General features: G+C 46.0%; 2 protein-coding genes across 2 annotated transcripts in view; both read left to right on the plus strand.

Moving 5' to 3' along the window:
* vps37ba (VPS37B subunit of ESCRT-I a) overlaps positions 1-20,311 on the plus strand; it is a 338,119-nt gene that overhangs the window by 140,292 nt on the left and 177,516 nt on the right. The gene's annotated exons all lie outside the window — the stretch shown is intronic.
* On the plus strand, positions 4,268-6,874 carry fzd10 (frizzled class receptor 10). Its single transcript, XM_055655673.1, has one exon. The coding sequence runs from the start codon at positions 4,999-5,001 to the stop codon at positions 6,766-6,768; it is 1,770 nt and encodes a 589-aa protein (XP_055511648.1). The 5' UTR covers positions 4,268-4,998; the 3' UTR covers positions 6,769-6,874.

Consider the following 20,311-nt stretch of genomic DNA (forward strand, 5'->3'; position numbering starts at 1 on the left):
GCGCGGTGGTAGAGTTGCTGCCTTACAGCACCAAATGCCCTGGTTCGATCCTGACTACGGGTGCTGGCTGTATTGAGTTTGTACGTTGTCCCTGTGACTGTGTGGGTTTTCTCCAGTTTCCTCCCACATCCCAAAGACATGCAGTGTTAGTGGGTTAATTGTTCCTAGTGTGTAGGATAGAGCTGGTGTAGAGGTCATCGTTGGTCAGTGCAGGCCCAGTGGGTCAAAGGGCACGTTTGGTACCGTTAGTATCTCGGAACTAAAATAAACATTACCTGCTCAGTCATGAGCTTCTTAAATCCTTGAATCTTTTTTTCTTTGCTACTTGGTATCACGAAGGAGCTTGAAATAGGAGAGCTGTTTGTGGTGTCTGGTGTCAGACATGCAAATAGTTTGTGCAGGAAGCAACTGCAGATGCTGGTTAACAACGAAGAGAGACACAAAATGCTGGAGCACTCAGCGGGCCAAGCAGCATCTCTGGAGAGAGGGAATTGGTGACGTTTTCGGTCAAGGCCCTTCTTCAGACTCAAATGGCATAGCCAACTGAGAGTAACTGGGGGTGTTGGGTTGAGAGGGGTCTCAACACTGCGGGTGTTGGCCTGGAAGAGGTCTCAGTACTGGGGATGTCAGGCTGGGAGAGTATGATGGTGTTCCTACCAGTATATTTGAGGATTTCACAATTACAACATTGGTGACGTTTTCCCAAAGCCTTGGGATGTCTGCTGTAGGTCGTCCAAAACATAATAGAACCAATCTCAGTGAAGAAAAGACACAAAGACTTGGATTAACACAGTGGTTCAGGCAGGGTGGGAGATTGCAACCTTCACGTGGTCCGCCCTGTTTCAACCAATGCAATCAACCCGGCGTGCACAATCAAATAAGATCAAATAGAACACGTTGTCCTACAACTTTAGGCTGTGCACGCCATACGCAAGGAGATGAAGTCGTTCAGGCAGCATCTCTAGAGAACATGGATAGGTGATGTTTCTGGTCAGGATCCTTCTTCAGTCTGAAGGGTCTTCATGTGAGATTCAAGAAGAGTGCCTGACCCAATACATCAGTTATCCATGCTCTGCACAGGTTCTGCCTGACCCATTGTGTTACTCCAGCATTTGGTGTCTTTTTTTTGTAAGCCAGCATCTGCTGTTCCTTGTATCCAACCTCAGTGAAGACTGGTGCCAAACAAGGCGGAGTTGTTGTGCATTTGAAGAATGGTCCTGGCCTGAAACGTCACCTCTCCATTCCCTCTCGAGAGTCTGACCTGTTGAGTTATTCCATTGGCATTTTGCTTATGTTTTTCCCAGTCTTTCTTGCTGCATTGTTGAATCTCACCTTTACTAGACTTCCCATGGGAATGGAGCTTATCTTCAGAAATAATGGTAAATGTTTCAATCTACACCCCCGCCCCACCCCCCTCCTGCACCACCTCTAGCTCCAGCTCAATGCCCTCGCAGTAAAGGTCACAGTAAGACCATGGAGAACATGGATCAGTTCCTACATCTCAGGGCACCATCTCCTGATGAAGATGTACCTCGGTGATAAATTTCATTTCACCACCACCTACAATGAGGCGGCATGAGATCCCAGAAAAATCCCTCCTATAACAATTGAACTCAAAATGTGATCAAATAATCATGTTACTTAAATTGAATCCTTAAGTAACGATAGTGGGGATGTGGTGTGTAGGAAGGAACGGCAGATGCTGATTTACACTGAACATAGACACAAAATGCTGGAGTAACTCAGCGGGTCAGGCAGCATCTCTGGAGAAAGGGAATAGGTGACGATTTGGTTGAGGGTCAGGGGAGAGAGAAACTTGAGGTATGAAAAGGTACAGAACAAATCAGAGCCTGCACCGATGACCAAGGAGAGGTGGAGCCCATATTAAGGACATAGGCCAAACACAGGCAGGTGGGACTAGTGTAAATGGGGCATCTTAGTCAGCATGGGCAAGTGGGGCTGAATGGCCTGCTTCCATGCTGTATTTCATTTCATTCCATGTTATGACTCTTTTTTTTTTTAAAAGCAACATTTAACGTTACTTACATTTTTCAATTGTACCTGAACCTCTATGTACTTGTGGTAATAACATCGACTAGATTTGAGATACCTCGGAACTTTAAAATAATATTGTTTTTCAATGTGGTAGCCGACCAAGGTAAAAGGTGAGCGTAGGCGAGTTACCTGGCAATTATTAGTAAGAAAGTTGTGGGACTTTTATAACCTTGTCTTTTTATTTCGTGACAACCCGGCGGGCAACTGTGGGGGGAGTGGTTGGGGGGGGGGGGGGGGGGGGGGGGGGGTTCCATTCCTCACTTTCTCCAGGGACCGAAGAATGAGTTTAATCTAATCTAGAGAGTGTGGCTGTGCGGTTTTTTTCCCCTCTGTTGAGTGTGGGAATAGAAGCGAGAGGCAGGAGAGTTGAATGTAGCCTCCTGGGTCAGAAGCAGTGGGGAGCCGCTTAGATGCCACTGATCCGAAGCTAGTGCATGAAAAGAGGATTAAGAAATGCTCTTATTTACAATTCACAGAAATGCATCATGTTGAACCGCTCGTAATATTTCAAACCAGATTTTTTTTTGAGGGGGAAAAAAAAGTAGAGGCCTTTCATTGTATGTAAGAACTGCTACTTTTGGGTTACATTCCCTTTGTCTGCATCGATTCCTTTTTTTTGTGCAAAGTTTCTTATCTGTTGCTACTTTCACTTTACAGCATGCCATGGATGGCTTTCCCCACTGCGATTGCCGCTTCTGCCACAGTAACGGCGGCTATTGATGCATGTGCTAATATTTACTGCCGCTTATTTGTCGATAATGTTGAAATGACAATAAGAAATATTAACAAAAGAGAAAAGTTTAAAAAAAAAACCCAAATCGCGCAAAACGCACGTGCGTGTTAAAAGTGCAACTTTAAAACAAGCTCAACAATTTAAACTAAACTGGGGAAAGTAATCGGAGATGATAGGGCTAAAAATAAGTTAGTTTTCCAAATAAAGCGAATCCCGCATCTAAGCCCACCACCCTCCCTACCCCAAAACTAAAGCCGCTTTTTTTTTCATCCATGGTTAAATATGTAAATAAAAATGTCTAAAGTCATTCTTCAAAGAACACAAAGGGAGAAATGGTCAGCGGCCGACAGCCATAAAATTCCTGCAATCTTGTGTAACGCTGGTCGCCGGGGGTCTGTCTCTGTCGCTGACATCCAGCGGGGATGCTCTCATTTCCATAAAGGCGCAGGTTTCAAATCCAACCCCCCCAAAAATATCTTTTCAGCTTCAAGCATCAAAGAGCCTTTTCATTTATTTGCAACAGAATTATCTCAGTCGATTGCTGCTCTCTCCCTGTCTCTCTGTCTTTCTTTCTCTCTCTCCCTCCCGGAGATGTGCAGTTAGGTTAGCCGATTGTTTGCAGCTGAAATCGGATGGTAAGCTGTTTAAAAAAAAAGATAATGCAATCTGGGGGATAGGCAGCTTTGCAAGTGTAACATTACCTAAATGAATATATATTGATGTAGGAAAGCTTACGTTTAGAAACTTTGTGTTTTGTTGTTGTTTTCACATCAGTTTGTATTTCGGAGTAGTTTATCCAGGGCACGGACTCTGGTTAGTAAACTTTTATAGAAATTTGCTTCGGCTAGGTAAACCATGCAAAGAGAGTCCATTTGACCGCACTAGAGGGACGAATCTCACTGCCAAAGTTTAGTTTAGTTGCTTGTCACGTGTATCGAGGTACAGTGAAAAGTTTTTTGTTGTTGTGTGCTATCCAGTCAGCGGAAAGGTTACATGATTACAGTCAAGCCGACCGCGGTTGAAGATAGTCCGTGGTGTTTTATGTGGTGGTTTCCCTCCAGACCTGCTGCGTGGTGTAGTCCTCGGCTTTTATATATCTGTTGGTTTATGGAATAAAGTATCTGTTGCTATGAATTAAGCGAACACACACACACACACACACACTCTCACACACACACACACACACACACACACACACACACACTCACACACACACACACTCACACACACACACACACACTCACACACACACACACACGCACTCACACACACACACACACACTCACACACACACACACACTCACACACACACACACACACACACACACACACACACACACACACACACACACACACACACACACACACACACACACACACTCACACACACACACTCACACACACACACACACACACACACACACACACACACACACACACACCAAACACATTCACCAAATACACACGCCAACACACACTCTCACACAGCCGGCGGCGGTATTTGGATCTGTAGTCACTCAACAAGAAAAAAAAAGCGGCGGAAATTTACCCAAAACATGAATGGTGTGACCCAGATGCTTGTTTGCAAAATATGCTCATCATCTCTGCCCCCACCCCCACACACACACACACACCTCTCTCTCTCTCTCTCTCTCTCTGTGGCTGCTCTTTTTTTCCATGCCTGTGTTTTCACAGTAGTCCCGCCCCCTTTTAGCTCACTTTGCAGTCGCTACTGAGAACGCCGCCCCCTTTCTCTCTCCCTCTCTCTGTCTCTCTGTCTCGCTCTCTATTTACTTCCTCGTACCTGGGACAAGGCACTGCACACAGCAGCGCTCCTCCGATACAAGCTCTTGGGGGTTTTCAGTGAGAGTTCCAGGGACGATCGCCGCTGCTGATTCTGTCTATTCCGCTTCGCTTCGTCTTGGGCTGGTCACCTCTGTGGATTTTTCAGCTGGTTCGGAGACGGGACCTTCCCTACCACAACTCCGGCTGCCTAACCCTGCTCTCCCCCCCAACCCCCACCCCCTTCTTCCAGCCCAGAAGCGCACGCCTAGCGAGAGGCTGGGGACGGCCGCCACTGGGCCAAGTTTAACGTGAAAACTTTGGACCGGTGTTTTGACTTACTCCTTGCGAGCGATAGGAGAGGAGAGGAGAGGAGGGAGAGGAGAGGAGGGGAAGTCGGTGAATAACTTCTCACGGCTGTGTTTGACATGAGGTCGCCGGGGATAGCTGGCTGTCTGTGCGTCCTGACCGCATGGTTGACTCATTTGGCCCTAGCCATCAGTTCCATGGACCCGGAGCGCTCGGAGCGAGAGGGTAGATGTCAACCAATAGATATCCCCATGTGCCGGGACATTGGCTACAACATGACCCGAATGCCCAACCTGATGGGCCACGAGGATCAGAGGGAAGCCGCCATCAAGTTGCACGAGTTCGCCCCGCTGGTTGAGTACGGATGCCACAGCCACCTCAAGTTCTTCCTGTGCTCTCTCTACGCCCCCATGTGCACCGAGGAGGTGTCCATCCCTATCCCCGCCTGCCGGGTGATGTGCGAGCAGGCCCGCTACAAGTGCTCGCCCATCATGGAACAGTTCAGCTTCAGGTGGCCCGAGTCGCTGGATTGCAGCAAACTCCCCAACAAGAACGACCCGAACTTCCTCTGCATGGAAGCGCCGAGCAACGGGTCGGACGACCCGACCCGGGGAGCAAGCGCCTTCCCTCCCATCTACAGACCGCACCCCAGAGGAGGAGCGGGGGGCTCACAGGACACATACCATATCCCCAAAGAGAGCCCGGGCAAAACGCTCTGCGAGAACTCGCACAAGTTCCACCGGGTGGAGAAGAGCGCGTCGTGCGCGCCTCTCTGCTCCCCCAACGTGGATGTCTACTGGGCCACCCACGACAAGGGCTTCGCTTTCGTCTGGATCGCCATCTGGTCCATCTTCTGCTTCTTCTCCAGCGCCTTCACCGTCCTCACTTTCCTCATCGACCCGCAGCGCTTCAAGTACCCCGAGAGACCCATCATCTTCCTCTCCATGTGTTACTGCGTCTACTCTGCCGGCTACATCGTGCGCCTGTTCGCCGGCAGGGAAAGCATAGCCTGCGACAGGGACAGCGGGCACCTCTATGTCATCCAAGAAGGGCTGGAGAGTACGGGCTGCACCATCGTCTTCCTGGTGCTGTATTACTTCGGCATGGCCAGCTCTCTCTGGTGGGTCGTCCTCACCCTCACGTGGTTCTTGGCTGCCGGCAAGAAATGGGGCCACGAAGCCATCGAAGCCAACAGCAGCTACTTCCACCTCGCCGCCTGGGCGATCCCAGCCGTCAAGACCATCATCATCTTGGTGATGAGGAGAGTGGCCGGGGATGAGCTGACCGGGATCTGTTACGTGGGGAGTATGGACGTGAACGCGCTGACCGGGTTCGTGCTAATCCCTCTCGCTTGTTACCTGATCATCGGCACCTCCTTCATCCTGTCCGGCTTCGTGGCGCTTTTCCACATCCGACGGGTGATGAAGACCGGCGGCGAGAACACGGACAAGTTGGAGAAGCTGATGGTGAGGATAGGAGTCTTCTCCGTCCTCTACACCGTGCCCGCCACCTGTGTCATCGCGTGTTACTTCTACGAGCGCCTCAACATGGACTATTGGAAGCTGTTGGCCACCCAAGAGAAGTGCAGGAAGGACAAGCACTCGAATGACCTGGACTGCACCATGACCAGTTCCATCCCAGCAGTGGAGATCTTCATGGTGAAGATCTTCATGCTTCTGGTGGTGGGCATCACCAGCGGGATGTGGATTTGGAGCTCCAAGACCTTGCAGTCTTGGCAGAACATCTGCAGCAAAAGGTTCAGGAGGAGGGTGAGGAGGAAGCCCGCCAGCGTTATCACGAGTAGCGTCGGGGGGTCTTACGGCAAGGCCCACCCTCCCTTGAAACCGCACGGGAAATACGAACCCGCTCTGCCACCAACTTGCGTCTGACCTCGTATCAATCCCGCTCCTTCCAACTTCTGATTCGGGAGACATCCTGAGATTCAGGGGGGGACATTTGGCCGTACACACCAAACAAAAAAAGACCCCCCCCCCCCCCCCAAAAAAAAAACAATGAGCAACTCACCTTTTGAAGTGAAAAGGCGAAGTGGAATAGTTTCCTTTGCTGGTGACACAGCTGGCCGGGGCTGCATGGCGAGGTTCAAGGAAAGGTTAAACTATAGGAGGGACCTGTGGCGTCTCAAATATTTGGAATCAGAAATCAGAGACGCCTGTTTCTACAATGTGTGTTCTGCTGTAAGTTTTGGAAACGGTGATTGGACTCCCCGGTCTCGGCGGCTCCGCTCTTTCAACGTGAAAAATTTCAGGGAAAAAAGTAGGAACTCTTCAGTATTTTGTCGATGAGCAATATTCTCCCGAAGATGGGCTACTCTAACAATGTGCAATAGTTCCCCCACCCTCCCTCCCTCTCTCTCTCCCCTCCCCTCCCTTCCTCTCTCCCTCTCGTTCCAACAATCAGCTGCAGATAAAAGATTTACAAAGAATCTCTCTCTGACAAAAGAACTTAGAGGTATGGGCGACAGAAGTTCTTTAATGACACATTTTGCTTTCTGATGGAGATCAAGCTAGTGTCAGGCAAGTTGAACTGATTTGTAAACGGGCGATTCAAAGAGACCCACGGAGCTTGTCGACTCGCCTCATTGTAAAGCTAATTCAAGCCATGAATAGATCAACAAGCACTAGGTGAGACAAAGAACTGTGTGGCAGGATGTCTCTCGTATTGTGTAGCTCTTCGCGTGCTTTGTGAAGCACATTTGTACATATTTGTAAAATATGATTGTCGTCCAGTTCGTCTATTTTATAAAAAATAAAATGTTTCTTTAGTTTGGCAAGAGAGCGGCTGAATATGTGACTTCTTGAAAAAGGGCAATCAGATTAATGGCAAACTGTCTGAAAAGGCAATGCCCCGGGTTAAACAGCAGAACCACTGCCTGCTACACTTGATTTATTGCTGTTACGTAAAGGCGAAATATTAAAAAGGGCAGGTCAGACCTGTCGTGAATAGAATTTGCGTGACTTTAGTTAATTAAACGTTGAAGTTGTATGGTGCTGCGGCGCAGTTCAAACTATATTACAGACATAAAATCTCAGTATTAAAAGGATAATGTTGTACTGAATAATTCAGTCTGAGCAGCTTCGAAGTTTTTTATCAATTGATATAGATTTATACTATTTTCATTTTTAAAACAAAACTATGTATCAGGATTAAAACCAACCTCAAAAAAAAGTCTTAATTCGCCCAGTTACAACATTTGAAGCATAAAATCTTAATATGTTTAGCATAAAAATGATAATTGCAGAATGTGTTAAATGGCTTGCAACATTTGAAGTGTATGCCTTCCTCTTTATTTGATATGACAATTGTTGAAAGTGCAAATGGTTCTAAAAGACGTGTGTTCCCTTATTTTTACCTTGAGTTTTAACTGCGGCAGTTTGGTCGGACAGTGGATAAGTTACAAAACCTTAGATGCTGCTGCACCCGCTGAGTTTCTCCAGCAACTTTGTGTGCCTTCGATCTTCCAGCATCTGCAGTTCCTTCTTGAACAAGTTACAAAACCTGCCTGGTCTAGTTGGGCGCACAGCAGTGAGATGGCGAACGGTCGGCAAGAGGCGTCTTGATTTAATCTTAGGTGGGGGAAAAAAGTCCTTGTAAATAAATAGTTGGCGTGTCGCAGTGATTCAAAACAAGTTTGAAAAGTGGCCGGGGCTTTCAAAGGAATATCAGGGCGAACCGGTGTCGGCTGTTCAGACAGTCGGTGTCAAGTCTGTGGCGTGGTGTGGGAGTGGATGAAATGGGGAGGTCGGATGTAAAGCGTTAAGGAAACAGTATCGTGGGCAGCAGATACAGTAGATTGAGAGTGTAGTGGAACTGTCAGCATAGCCCTGCACAACTTCTCTTTATATCCCCAGTCTATGTAAATATATACTTTGAACTTGACAAGCCGGAATGAAAGGGACTATTGTCTTGAGTTTGTTTTGGGTCCCTTCTTTCCCCATTCGAGTTTGTTTGGATCAATCAACTTATCTTTCTCTGATCTGTGCCCTTTCCGAGAAAGAAACAAAAAGGCGGAGTTTGCACATGGCGCGGAAGGAAGAGGGAAAGGCTTCTGGCATCGATGAGGGGGAAGTCCTTTAGGATCGCAGACCACTGAACAATGTCTTCATTTTCACAAAAGTGTTGCGACGGGGTCATTTTGATAAACGTTTCTACGTTATCTCCGTCATAGAGTGATGCCGCGTGGAATAGGTCCTTCACTTAGAGCACCAGAGAGATCACGCTGGGAGTTTACAATTGTTGGTGATGTTTAGAGTGGAAACAGGCCCTTCTGCCCAATCTGGCCCTCATGCCCCATCTACACTAGTCCCACCTGCCTGCGTTTGTGCCATATCCCTCTAAACCTGCCCTATTCCGTGGAACTGTCTACATCTGCCTTCGATAGACACAAAACGCTGGAGTACGGGTCAGGCAGCATCTCTGGAGAACAGAATGAATAGGTGACGTTTCAGGGTCGAGACCCTTCTTCAGACTGAGTCGGGGGGGGGGGGGGGGGGGGGGGGGGGAACTAGATATATGGCATCTATTTAATAGGGATCCGAGGGGTATTTTTTTTACACACATACGCTGAGCGGTTTAACCCCCCCACCACAGTTTGGTATCATTGAAAATTTAGATTTTTTTTCCACCAGCAGTAATGTACATTGTGCCATTTATACATCAGTAATGAACCCTTTTGGAACACCACCAGCCACCTCCTTCCATTGTGTACATGTATCCTTTACTCCCGCAAAGAATGGTCCGTCCTGAAACCAGTCTACAACCAAGGGTAGATACAAAATGCTGGAGTACCAAGCTGTGGCGGAGGGTTGAACCGCTCAGTCTATGTGTGTAACAAAAATGCCCCTCGGGTCCCTATTAAATCTTCCAACCCCAACCCCTCACCTTCAAATGCGACCCAGTCCCTAATGCAACTTCGACGATAACGAAGGTTCTGCGGAGTTTTAACGAGGTGGAATTTGTTCCACGTTGTGTGCTGCAAACAGTCCGCAAACTGCTGGAGTAACTCAGCGGGACAGGCAGCATCTCTGGAGAGAAGGAATGGGTAATAACGTCTCGACTCCAAACGTCACCCATTCCTTCCCTCCAGAGATGTTGCCTGTCCCGCTGAGTTACTCCAGCAGTTTGTGTCTGGCTTCGATTTAAACCAGCATCTGCAGTTCTTTCCTACCGTTTTTTTTTTCCCCTTGTCGGGGAACAGTGAATTTGATTAGACAGTATATCTGGTTGCTTTGATCACACGCGACAGGCGGGGCGATTTCACCAGCCCCATGGCCCGAAGCCTTTCAGCAACACCTGTTTGGAAATCCAGATTGTGTCAGAATCCAGCTGCCTCCCTCCCTCCCAGCACTGCTAGACCCTGCCTGGCGGAGAAAAAAAACCGTGCTTGCAACTTCAAGCGATCTTCAGCAACCCCCATCCCCCAAGGAACTGTTTGCTCCTTGCCAGACTGCCCGCCCTCCCATTCACACCTTGTCTCAAGATCCTGATTGTGGAAACTGAATCAACAGCTCAAATTTACAACACCAAAAATAGACGTATACACCCGAAAGTTTCATCTTTTGGAGCATAGTGTTCATTGGCTCGATCCTGTAGAACATGGAACAGTACAGCACAAGAACAGGCCCTTCGGCCCACAACGTGATGCCAAGTCCAACCCTTACCTGCATGATAAATCCATACCCCTCCATTCCCCTCACATCCACATGCCCAGCCAAAAGTCCCTTCAACTAAGCCCCTTCCCTACTTATACACAGCAAGGCACACTCACACTCCCCTGGGAAGTTTCTTAAAGGTGAGATTCAACATGGCAGCAAGAAAAAGGAAACAAGGAAAATAAGCGAAGAAGTGCTGGAGTAACTCAATGGGTCAGGCAGTATCTGTGGAGGGAATGGACAGGCTATATTTTGGGTCGGGACCCTCCTTGGTATCATGAACTAGTCTTGGCAGAACATCTGAAAGGTTTCAGCCCGGTCAGAAGAAGGGTTTTGGCCCGAAATGTTGCCTATTTTCCTTCGCTCCATAGATGCTGCTGCACCCGCTGAGTTTCTCCAGCACTTTTGTCTACCTATCATGAGCTAATATGGACTGAAGCAAGGGATTGGTCACAGAGTCATACAGTGTGGAAACAGGCCCTTCGGCCCAATTCGCCCACACCGACCAACATGTCCCATGTACACTTGTCCCACCTGCTTGCGTTTGATCCATACCCCTGTAAACCTGTCCTATCCATGTACCTGTCTAATTGCATTGTAAACTTTGCAATAGTCCCTGCCTCAACTACCTCCTCCAGTGGCTCGTTCCGTACACCTACCCCCCTTTGTGTGAAAAAGTTACCCATCAGATGCCTTTAAAATCTTTCTCCCTGCACCGCAAACCTAGGCCATTTGGTTCTAGATTCCCCCACACTAGGAAAGAGATTCTGTGCATCTACCTGATCTATTACTCTCACTTAGTCCTCCTTCCATCCCCAATAGATAGCTAGCAATTCCCACTTTAAGGACAGCAAGCAGCTCCGTAAGCTTTCTTTGGAGTGATCTTGTTAAAAGTCGGGAAGGTTGAGCACCAATTATTGACAATTAGAAGCAAACTGGTGGGTCATAAAAGACATTGATTTTTTTATGCATCTCTTTATAGAGTATAAATGGAAATTGCAATTCAAAGGCTTGGGTCAATAGGTGGCTGAACATCCAAGCTGAACTTCCTTTTGGCCTCAACTTTATTGGTATCTTCAAAGATTAAAAAATGTTACAGCTGTCAACATGAAAGTCATTTTTAAAAATAGAAAGGCAGCGTGGACCAACCGCAAAGAGCATACGTTAACCAATTATAATGTTAACTGTTTTAAAAACTCACAACATTTGATACGGCTGCACCTTACTGATAGGAAAAAGGTTAAATTATTTAAAAATAAATGTAATCAAGTCAAGTCAAGCCAATTTTATTTCTATAGCACATTTAAAAACAACTCTCGTTGACCAAAGTGATTTACATTAGTGGAGGTACTAACGTGCTACAAACAGAGTACATAGATCAACCATACATACATAAATACATACATACAGCGCTACCTCAGAGGACCTCAAGAAAGGCTTGAGAGTTTTGTCTAGACTTATAAGAATTGATGGAGGGGGCAATTCTGATGGGAAGAGGGATGCTGTTCCATAGTCTAGGAGCTCAATAGTCTGCATAGTCATAGTCTGCAACCCCAAAAGCGCAGTTGCCCCTGAGCTTATGCCTAGACCGCGGGATGGTCAGTAACCCCAAGTCGGACAGTCTGAGGGACCTGGAGGAAAGCAGATTTTTGATGTAGGTGGGGGCAAGCCCGTTAAAGGCTTTTTTAAACAAAAAGTAGCTTGAAATTGATTCGGAACCGCAGTGGGAGCCAGCGGGGAGAGGCCAGAATCGGGGTGATGTGGTCTCTTTTTCGGGTGCCCGTCAGGAGTCTCGCGGCCGCGTTTTGGGCCAATTGCAGGCAGGACAGGGATGATTGGCTGATGCCAGTGTAAAGGGAGTTGCAGTTTCAACGTGGAGTCAAATATCACGCCAAGGTTTTTGACGTGAGGTTGAAGTAATGGGGTAAGGCTACCAACGCTGCCTGCTATTGTTTTGATGGATTCCGAGGGGCCGAGTAGGATGACCTCAGACTTACTTTCGTTTAGTTGGAGGAAGTTCTGCACCATCCAACTAATAGCTGTTAAGAAAGAAATAAGGGTGGCACAGAGGTGTAGCTGTAGAGCTGCTGCCTCACAGCGCTGGAGGCAGGTTCAATCCTGACCTCGGGTGCTTGTCTGTGTGGAATTTGCATGTTCTTCCTGTGACGATATACAGTACAGTAAGTTTCCCCTGGATTCTCTGGGTTATTCCCACATCCCAAAGACATGTGTGTTTGCAGGTTATTTGTACTCTTACTGTGTAATGACCCAACCCAAACCGTTGCCTATCCGCCCTCTAGAGATGTTGCTTGACTCGCTGAGTTATTCCAGCACTTTGTACCTTCATTCTGTTTATCAATTTGCTTTGAACTTGTAACTATGGTTCTGTTCGATCAGTCCTATAACTACTGTGTGGTCATAACGCTATTCCCTGTATCCTGTATCTATACACAGTGGTCGGCTTGATTGTAATCATGTATAGTCTTTCTGCTGACTGGATAGCATGCAACAAAAAGCTTTTCACTGTACCTCAGTACACGTGAGAATACACTAAACTAAACTAAACACTTGGAGCACTTGGATTGAATAGAAAAAAAGGAAAAAAAGAAAGATTTGAATTTAAGTAGCATCTTTCTTTGCCAAACAATATCCCAAAGTTCTTTACAATTAGTTCAGAAGGTTAAATGAAATCATTCAGATGGTTAATCAGAGGTGTGATGTAGGAAAGAGCAGACAGGTCTGCAGTTTACTGTCACAGCTGGCAGAGTTGCTGCCTCACAGCGCTAGAAATTAGAGATGGACCCTGACCTCGGGGGGCTGCCTGCGTGGAGTTTGCATGTGCTCCCTGTGATCACAAAGGTTTCCTCCGGGTGCTCCGGGTGCTCCTGTTTCCTCCGGGTGCTCCGGGTGCTCCAGTTTCCTCCCACATCCCAGAGATTTGTGGATGTGTAAGTTAGCTGGCCTCTGTCAACTGCCGCTGGTGTGTAAATAGCAAAAAATGCAAAAATGGCACAACATCGAACTAATGTGAACGGATGATCAGTGGGGTTCCACCTGTTCCCATTCTGTATCTTTTAATCGATCAATCGATCAAATCCCGTTCAGATATAAAGACATTTTCTAATCATGTGTTCTCTAATGCAACTTTAACTTTCTTCTAATGCTTTGCCCGTCTCTTTGGGTAAAGGTGTTTACTGTAATAGAGTGTTCTTTCAGTAACAATATTCCATTACTATGTTCATGTGGACATTACTTATATATATATATATATATAGGTCAAACCAATGAAAGTCGGTAGATTTATTTAACCTGCACAGCTTAGCCTGATTTATGTCCGAGAATGTAGATGGGTCTTGACCCGAAACGTCACCAATCCACGTTCTCCGGAGTTGCTGACTGACCCGCTGAGTTACCCCATCACTTTGTGTCACACAAATGGTTTCCTCCAGGGGAACGAAGACAGATACTGGAATCCGGGACAAAAAAGCCGATCACCGGAAGATCTCAGTGGGTCAGGCAGCATCTGTGGAAGTTCATAAGTTATAGGTGCAGAATTAGGCCATTCGGCCCATCGAGTCTACTCCATCATTGAATCATGGGTGATCCTATCGTTCCCTCTGAACCCCATTCTCCTGCCTCCTCCTCATAACCCCTGACACCCATACTATTCAAGAATCTGTCAATCTCCACCTTAAAAATATGAAGTGACTTGGCCTCCACAGTCATGTGTGGGAATGAATTCCACAGATTCACCACCCTCTGACTAAAGAAATTCTTCATCTCCTTTCTAAAGGTACATCCTTTTATTCTGAGGCCAAGGTCTCTGATCCTAGACTCTCCCACTAGTGGAAACATCCTCTCCACATCCACTCTATCCAGGCCATTCACTACTCCGTAAGTTTCAATGAGGTCCCCCCCTCATCTTTCTAAACTGCAGTGGGTACAGGGAGGCCCAGTGCTGTGTATTCAGTGAAGTATATTCTCGTTTTGCTCTCAGTTCTGAATCAGGATTTCATCCTGAAATATCGACTTTTGCCTCCACAGATGCTTTTTTGCCCATCTGAGTTCCATTAACATTCTGTTTCTTGGTGCTATTGGAGCAGTCCAGAGTGTAAAACATATTTCCCACGCTTCTTTGTTGCAGGGAGATAAAGAATTTGGAGAACTCTTACTTCCAATGCAACAATAGCACACTGGGTAGTAAATACATCGCATCCATCCAATCAAACTGAGGACATGAACAGAGATGCCATCTATTTGTTCTCTGGGTACTTAATGAAGTATCTGATTTGATTTAACATGTACAAGTATAGCACAATTTCAACAACTTTACAGAACTTTCAAAATTTAATTTGAAATGTACTCATTATTTTTTAGATATTGGTAAGGACATTCTTAACACACCCAACATAATGTTAATGCAAAGCTTTTTTATGTCAGTTTGATGTATTAGTCAGTGTTCTCCTACATCATGTTATACTTAGTAACACCGGAGTTCAGTATTTAAATGTGTTTTTAATTACAGTTTATATTCTGTGAATGATAGGTTAACCAGTGCGTTTATTGTAAGAACATCACACTCATGTTGTTCTGTCAGCAACAAAAAATAGCAATTTAAAAATAAATTTGCTGTAATCAAAAAATGAAGTGCATTTCCCAGTGTAGAAAAAAACAACAAACTGAGGGAAGAACCCAATGGGTCAGGCAGCCTCTGTGGAAAGATGCTAAGGTGATGTCAAACCTAGGTAACTCTTTGCGTGCTGGTCCCAGAGGAGGATCTACTATCTCCGATGCAATCACCCTACTCATTTAAACTTCTTTTCCCTGAGTAAATCTAGCTGCACTATGTATCTTTCACTTTGGCCTTCGTATTGTACTTAAAGCCAGACACAAAATGCTGGAGTTATGCAGCGGGTCAGGCAGCACCTCTGGAGGAAAGGAATAGGTGACGTTATGGGTCGAGACCCTTCTACTGTACTTTATTTGGATTGACTGTATTTATGTGTAATATTATCTGATTTAATTGGATAGAATGCAAAATAAATTTCTTCGCCGTACCTCAGTACACGTGACAAGAATAAATCTTAACCTAAACTTAAATGGACAACACAGCATTTCAAGTCAGGACCCATCATTAGATTAATGTAGCACTGGGAATAAATGGAACAAATAGGATAGGCATTTAACTAGCACCTTCCTTGGCCTCATAGCATCCCAGAGTGGTTTACAATAAATGAAATACTTCAGAAGGTGAATCGGAGGTGTGATAGAGTAAAGAGCCGACAGTTAAATGTCACATTGGAAAGTCAAATGCTCTGACCATCCCTTGAACTGCACCTGAAACATCAGCCTCGATTTTACATTCCAACCTCTCAAGGGGAACCTGAAACATTGACAGAATTAATGAAATATATGATCAGTTTTGCAATATATTTCTAAAATAATATTACATTGTGAATTGGCTATGGTTAGCAGTGAGGTAAAGCCCAGAGGAATTCCCTCTTCTTCCTTTTATATTCTGTTTGGTGTGCTTTGTATTGTATGATACAGCCATTGAGTCATTCAACATGGAAGCAGGTCCTTCGGCCCAACTTACCCATGCCGACCAAAATGCCTCATCTACACTAGTCCTACCTGTCTGCGTTTGGCCCATATCCCACTAAACCATGTTCCTGTCATTTTTTCAAATTCTTCTCTGGATCCTTGTTGCTATTTATAATCGATAATGATTATTTTTTAGGAGGACTGATACATTGATATTTGCAAATGCTAAGACCGTTCCATTACTATTTACACTATAGCAGATATGATCAGAATGATTGAATTATCAATAATCAATACATTGCCTATTACAGATTGTCGTATCTACATATATATTGTAATTACACATCGGATAGAATTGCAAAATATTTTATAATTTTCTCTTCCCAATCCTATTCATTTACTAGTGATAATTTAGATGGGACAATATTCCTTAGTGAGAATATACTGCAGTGAATCACTTTTCAAAATGGTCAGAGGAATATTGAGAGGGAGACAGACGCTGGGGAGGGAGGGAGGGAGGGAGACGTCTGCAGACGCTGGGATCTGGAGCAAAACACAAAGTGCTGGAGGAATTCAGCAGGTCAGGCAGCATATCCAGAGATGAGTTACTCCAGCACTGTTTTACACAGAAATATTAATTTCTTTGACATTTACTGGAGGCTGTTTCAAAACATTGAGACAACAGTGGAATATTGGAGACGAGCCATGTTTTTGCTTTAATATACAAATGGTTCTAAGACAAAGGTAGAGCTCGAATTCATGAATGTGTTTTCACATCTGATATATGAAGACTGCTACAGACAAATTTTTAACTTTGTACAATATTGAGTTTCGTTTCATCTAAACATAACATTTAAAAATGGAATGCAGATGTTCCTGCTTGGTCGCCTTAAATCAGGACCCGTATTTATAGAGCAGGCATCACTTCCAAAATGCAAACAGCCTAGACTTAAAAAGAAACCCCACTTAGCTGACCTGTTTCACAGAGTTAGTTCAGAGCTGTTCTCAATTAATAGTTGAGCTCTTTGTTTGAAGCAACATTCACTTAATGAGGAATCGGTCTTCAATGACTGTGACTTGCTAAGAGTGGTCCAATGTATGGTGCGTCAATTATTTCAACTTAATCCTCAGCAGGTAATGTGAAGGAAGGAACTGCAAATGCTGGTATACGCCAAAGATAGACACAACATGCTGGAGTAACTCAGTGGGTCAGGCAGCATCTCTGGAGAAAAGGAATAGGTGACGTTTCGGGTCGAGCCCCTTCTTCAGTCCGAGCGTCTGGGGAGAGGGAAACTAGAGGTAATAAAAGGTACAAAACAAATCAAAGCTGGCACTGATAGTCAAAGAGCCCACAATGGTTCATTGTTGGCTGTGGAAGGGGTGTAAATGAAAGGATGCAAACAGGACGACTAGGGTGGGTGAAGGATGGAGAGAGATGGTCCACCAGCTATCACCCCTTGCAGTAGCACTATCTTACACACAAGGGACAATTTACAACTTTTTTTAATTGAAGCCAATTATCCTGCAAAATGTTGAAAGAAACCAGAGCACCCGGAGAAAACCCACGCAGTCACAGGGAGAACGTACAAACTCTGTATAAATAGCAGCTGGAGTCAGGATCGAACCCAGGTCTCCGGTGCTGTAAGGCAGCAACACTACCGCTGTGGCACTGCAGTGCCCACCAAACATAAACAATAGAAGCTGCTGGACTTATGCAGCGGGACTGGCAGCATCTGTGGCCCAGCATCAGGGTGAATGTTCACCTATGGCCTTTCAGATGAAAACAGTACCTGGAAGATGTGAACCTTCTGTCCGTGTTTGTCTCAGGCTGGCATTTCTGTGTGTATTTTTGAGAACGGGACGCGCAAAAGACGTCCAAGTGGGACAGGCCCTTTAATCAGCAGTATGGGGATGCAATACTGTATGTAAATAAATACCAGTCTTGTAATTTACTACTGATGGTAATAATTACAGTTGATAATATTCTTGGGAGCATTCACTCACTTTTTGTGGTTTGTTATTTCCAACTAACTGGCCATGATGAGCATTTTTATTTGCAAACCGCAAACCTAATGTTCAATAGCCAAAGAGAACTTCCAAATTCTTATGGCATTGAAATGCAAAGGCCAGCAGCAATGGTATCTTAGAAACAGAAAATAGCTGCAGGAGAAGGCCATTCGGCCCTTCGAGCCAGTTCGAGCCTAAATCAGTACCCCGTTCCTGCTTTTTCCCTATAGCCCTTGATTCTGTTAGCCCGAAGAGCTATATCAAATTCTCTCTTGAAAACATCCTGTGAATTAGCTTCCAATGCCTTCTGTGGCAGAGAATTCCACAGATTCACAACTCTCTGGGTAAAAACGTTTTTCCTCATCTCAGTCCTAAATGGCCTACCCCTTATTCATAAACTGTGACTCCTGGTTCTGAACTCCCCCAACATCGGGAACATTCTTCCTGTCCAATCCCTTAAGAATTTTACATGTTTCTATAAGGCTCCCTCTCGTCCTTCTAAATTCCAGTGAATATAAGCCCAGTCGATCCATTCTTTCATTGTATTACAGTCCCGCCATCCCGGGAATTAACCTTGTGAACCTACGCTGCACACCCCCAATAGCAAGAATGGCCTTCCTTAAATTAGGAGACCAAAACTGCACAAAATATTTAGAGACACAAGGATCTGCATCCGGAAGTGGCGGCACTGCCTTGCAGCTGTGGCTCGCCTGCAGTCCATTTGTCTTTTCTGGTTTTTGTTTTCTCTTGTCCCGTTTTTACAGTTTATTTCGGTTTATTTAGTTGTGTATCTGTGGGGGGGTAACATGTTTTATGACTCTTCCTTCGGGGGGGGGGGATGCGACCTTTCCTGCCGTATCCCCCGTCTCCGTGTCCGACTGCGCTGAGGCCTATCGCGGAGCTGGCGGCCTCCAACCTCGAGGCTGTGGAGGCTGTGGAGGCAGAGCCAGGACTTACCAACGCGAGGCTGGCCGACTTCGGGGCTGTGGTTGCGGGGCGACCCAACTTCCGACCCGACTTTGGAGCCTCGGAGGCTCGGCCGCGGGCCAGTGGACGTCATCATCGGGAGCTCGAGTTCTGTTTTCCGGAGCTCCCGCAACTACAGCTGCGTCCGCTGGACTGGAGGGCGGCAGCTTCGGCAGCTTCGGCAGCTTCGCCCCCCGGGCCGCGGAGTTTGAACCGGTCCGTTTGCGGAGCTCGGATTCAGCCGCAAGACTTACCTACCATCACCCGTTGGGGTCACAACATCGGAGGCTTGGATTGCCTCAGCGCAGAGGGAGAGCAAGGAGGGAAGAGACAATGACTTTGGGACTTAAACTGTGTTGAGTGTTTGTTATTTATTCTATGTGATGACTGCAGGCTAAACCATTTTGTTGCACTGAAAAGTGCAATGACAATGAATTGAATCAAATCAAATCAAATCTGCAGATGCTGGACTTGGGCAAAACACAAAGAGCTGTGGTAACTCAGCAGGTTAGGCAGCATCTGTGGAGGGAATGGATAGGAGGCGTTTCAGGTTGGGACCCTTCTTCTGACACTGTCTCAAGAATAGTCTTGACCTGAAACATCATCTGTCCATTTCCTCCACAGATCTGATGCGTCTGAAGAAGGGTCCCGACCCAAACCGCAAGTCTGGAGAAGGATACCAACCCGAAACTTCACCTATCCTTGTTTTACCTGACCGGCTGACATACTCCAGCACTTTGTGTCTTTTTTTTGTAAACCAGCATCTGCAGTTCCTTATTTCTACCCTCCACAGATGCCACCTGACCTATTGAGTTACCTCAGCACGTACTGTTTTGAGCAACAACATTGTTTTTGGCAAGGACTATAAAAGCCCTTCCTATTTGCTAGTTAGTCTACCTACAGTATGTAATTAAATCGATTTCATCCTGTAAAATCTTTACAGTTGTACATAATTAATTCAGTGCTGAAGATAGTGAATATTATACTGAGAATAGAGGAAATTGTAAATTGGTTTAAAGTATTCAAAGGGCCCCTTCGTTCAGCACTAAGTTAAAGCCCTTATTAGCATTTCAAGTACAGACCCATCGTCGATATTCCAGCAACTGGTGTCCGGCACTTCCCTTAATCCAGACAAAATTACAAGAGCGCTCTTGAAATCTCCCTCCTGGGATTCCCCCCAAAATGGTGCCGCCTGGGACGGGTGAGGCTGCCGATCGTGACCTCATCGGGACTTCTGCTGAATCTC

The sequence above is a fragment of the Leucoraja erinacea genome, chromosome 25, assembly GCF_028641065.1.
Source record: "Leucoraja erinacea ecotype New England chromosome 25, Leri_hhj_1, whole genome shotgun sequence".
Lineage (NCBI taxonomy): Eukaryota > Metazoa > Chordata > Chondrichthyes > Rajiformes > Rajidae > Leucoraja > Leucoraja erinaceus.